This window comes from Oncorhynchus nerka, linkage group LG11 (genome assembly GCF_034236695.1).
Source record: "Oncorhynchus nerka isolate Pitt River linkage group LG11, Oner_Uvic_2.0, whole genome shotgun sequence".
NCBI lineage: Eukaryota > Metazoa > Chordata > Actinopteri > Salmoniformes > Salmonidae > Oncorhynchus > Oncorhynchus nerka.
Genome location: NC_088406.1, coordinates 29,925,754 through 29,929,582, shown reverse-complemented (window position 1 = coordinate 29,929,582; position 3,829 = coordinate 29,925,754). Strand labels below are relative to the sequence as shown.

General features: G+C 43.2%; 1 protein-coding gene across 9 annotated transcripts in view; it reads left to right on the top strand.

The window, feature by feature from the left end:
• LOC115136664 (Friend leukemia integration 1 transcription factor-like) overlaps positions 1–3,521 on the top strand; it is a 91,126-nt gene extending 87,605 nt beyond the window's left edge. For all 9 annotated transcript variants that reach the window (XM_029672279.2, XM_029672275.2, XM_029672278.2 and 6 more), the window contains 3 exons: positions 328–387; positions 531–578; positions 850–3,521. In XM_029672279.2, the coding sequence (XP_029528139.1) occupies positions 328–387; positions 531–578; positions 850–1,376 (635 nt within the window). In that variant the 3' untranslated portion in view covers positions 1,377–3,521. The remainder of the gene's footprint in view (positions 1–327; positions 388–530; positions 579–849) is intronic.
• The last annotated feature ends 308 nt before the right edge of the window (positions 3,522–3,829 follow it).

The following is a 3,829-nucleotide window of genomic DNA, read 5'->3' as shown; positions in this document are numbered from 1 at the left end:
CACTAGGCTACCTGCCTTCCCACTAGGCTACCTGCCGCCCCACTAGGCTACCTGCCGCCCCACTAGGCTACCTTCCGCCCCAAAGCTCAAAGCTTCATAGAGCAATTTGTGAAAGCCCACTCTCAACCCAAGCACGCAAGCATGCAATGATTAAATCCTCAGTCGTCAAACCCTGAAATCTGGGAACTCTAAACACTTACCCTAGCCACCAGTTACTGCCCTGTTTTCTTTGGAAGATGTTAAGATGTGTACTGTGGTTTATCCATGACCGCCCAACTGGCTTTCTTTCCTCCTGTTTCTTTCCCCTCCCAACCCCTCCCTCTTCAGGCTCGCCGGTGGTCACACAGAACGTGTCCAAGTCCACTGAACAGCCCAGACCTCAGCCAGGTAATGTATTTTACCCTGCTCATTCCTTCCATCATGTGTGTGCACTCCACCTAAGACAGTGGGTTACACCTATCTCATTGGGATGAGTCTCAACCTAATGTATAGTGATAGATGCAGACTAACAGACCTCTCTCTCTCCACAGATCCTTACCAGATCCTGGGGCCCACCAGCAGTCGACTGGCCAATCCAGGTAGGTACGAGAGAATGTATGAGACCAATCATATATTCGATGTAAACTACATTTCCCAACATACATTTCTTCATTATGGCCCCTGTGTATTGCTCTTTAAAATGGACATTTTTATCTGCTGAGAATTGTTGGAATTCTACTTTAGAATTGGCATTCTACTTTATTGCAGTATTCAGGAAGTACATAATGAGTTATGGGTCTTTGATCAACTGGCTGTTAGGTGTTCAGTTATAGAACAGCTGTTGATTTGACCTGTGTGTGTCCTGGTCAGGTTCAGGACAGATCCAGCTGTGGCAGTTCCTGCTGGAGCTCCTGTCAGACAGCGCCAATGCCGGCTGCATCACCTGGGAGGGAACCAACGGAGAGTTCAAGATGACTGACCCTGACGAGGTGGCGAGGCGCTGGGGCGAGAGGAAGAGCAAGCCCAACATGAACTACGACAAGCTGAGCCGCGCCCTGCGCTACTACTACGACAAGAACATCATGACCAAGGTGCACGGCAAGCGCTACGCCTACAAGTTTGACTTCCACGGCATCGCCCAGGCCCTGCAGCCCCACCCCACCGAGTCCTCCATGTACAAGTACCCCTCGGACCTGGCATACGTGCCCTCCTACCATGCCCACCAGCAGAAGGTCAGCTTCGTGTCCCCACACCCTCCCTCTATGCCCGTCACCTCTTCTAACTTCTTTGGACCCACCGCTCCATACTGGAGCTCCCCAGGGGGCATCTACCCCAACCACAGTGTCCCCCGCCACCCCAACTCCCACGTGCCCTCCCACCTGGGCAGTTACTACTAAACCCCACCGCACCGTGACATCTTCCCCCAACCTCCCCTCCTCTCCCCAAAACCAACCACACCAGGGCTGACCTGCACTCTCGCAATGAAATTAAACTAAGACCGAGAGAAAGGGGGATTCTCCGCCTCCACCCAAAGTCTGCTCTTAACTGGCAAAATGAAGGACGCTAACTGAAGTATAAAAAAAAACTGGATGCTGTGATCCAAATGGAATACTACTTATTTACAAGACAATACTGTTTCCATGTTTCTTTTCTTTTGTTGATGTGCGTAACAGTGCGTCTGTGTTTTTTCTGCCTTTCTGTCCCCTGAAAGCTGCACCCATGGGCCAGTTCAGAGTGCCCCCAAAATCTGGACACGGTTACCCACACAGACGCAGCCTTATCAAGAGACCATAGAGGCTCTCATACCTACTGTGTGCCTGATCACAGACATGGACCCATTCTCTATGGGACTCAATTTACATTTTTCTCATACAGTGAAACTCCTGCCTTGTTCCTTGTTTCCGTCTCTGGGGTCTCAGATCCACATCATGTCTGTCTGCCTGATGTTCTGTTATCAGTTTGTCAGTCCGTCTGCAACTCTTTATGTATGGAACTGTGTTCATCTGGAACTGTGGAGGAAGGGCTCCAAAGAAAAGGACTTCTCAGCACTGAATGAAAATGAAATATTGGCAACTGGAATACGCCATTGATTCACACTTGACTTATCCTCCAAACTGGAAGTAGGCGAGTTGGAGACCAGAGTTGGATGTGAAGCACTGTAGCTATGTTTTCAGGGGGCCACACACCAGTTGACTGTTGTTACAGTAACTATGTTTGTCCTCTTCAGCCATTGGTTCTTTCCATTCCAGGACATAAGTCATTATTAATGTGAATGCCCTCTGGTCCATGGAACAATTTGTAAGTCGCTCTGGATAAGAGCGTCTGCTAAATGACTTAAATGTAAATGTAAATGTAACACATCATCAATTTGACAATCACAGTTGTTTCTAGAAGAGCTACGTGTCTCACGGTGGTCTCTCCCTCTTCTGTCCAGGCCAGTCAAGTGTCGACACAGAGTGACTTACCACAGCACTATGTCGTGTCATGTCAACCCTCACCTAACTGTCTCTGTGCATTCATACAGCACTGCCATTTTAAAACGTGCATTTTCAGATGGTCAAAGTTTGTTGTATGGAAGAAACAAGTGTATTTAAACAGCTGAATCTGGACTTTTGTCTCAGTACTTCTTGAAAATAAATGGTTTACTAAATAAAGAACAAAACCAGTAAAGTAAGAAAGGATGAAAACAGAGAAATCCTCAGATTCGCGAACGCTGTGCGTTTGTCAGACATATTTTTTATTGTTTTGTGAACATCGGTCAACTAGGCATTAAAGCAACTTACTGTATAAATTATGCAGAGTTATTTTCATATGTGACACAGTTTTAAAAAGTCAAGAGAATTAATACGAGTTGACCTCGGTCAAAAATGCAATTTTTTTAAAGTCCGTTACTGATATGTAGTATGTTCAACATTTTGAAACGTTTTATATCTGTACATTTGGGCAATACATTTTTACGTTTATTTTTTATTTTATTTTTTAAATTAGTGAACACAAGATTTGTTCTAGTTATAATCAAATACCACAAATGCCTGCTTGAATCATAATCCTATACTTATAGTCAATCTGTTATTCTGTATATACCATGATTATGGTTGCTTTTAATTCTAAAATAGGCCAACAACACTTTCCATGACTCATACCATTAAGCCAACCGCCCAGAAATTGGCAGCTTTTGTCTGTGCCTTTAAAATGGCCAGGTATATTATGCAAATGAGTGCAGACACCCCTAATATTCACTGGAAGCATCTCTTGAAGCTCCATTGGTTTAGTGGTTTGAACTAAAGGGAATTTGTTAAATTTAACATGAAGGTAATCATCAAAAATGTACCCTTTACGCCCACCTCTCATAAATAGTCATGTTCAATGAAAGGGAACTGTTCATATATGCAATGTATTTTGGATATTAAATATATAAATATGATGTAATTTTGCAATTAACCATTTTATTATTTTTGTAATTCCTGCGATGTATTAAGTAATACCTTTTGAAATAGGATTTTTTTGGGGGGACAAAATAAAAGTTTTTACTTCTGAACAGATTTACTTCTCTTGGTCCATTGTCTGCCAGAAAGTAGAATAGTGCTCTTTAGCTATTAGGCAAAGTTACAACATGAAATTCATAGTGTAGCTCTGTTTCAATCAATACTTAATCATCATTACTAGCCATTTCAACCGGACTATAACCCAATTTCATTACTTTTTAGATTTTCAGTGTTAAAAAAATGATTTGTGGAGAAAATACATTTCCTCTGGAGAAGAGATACAGGAAATACTTTATGGGTTTCTCTGATGTTTAGAATAATGACACCAACCATCAACCCAGTTTCCTACAGTACCTGTTAGCTGG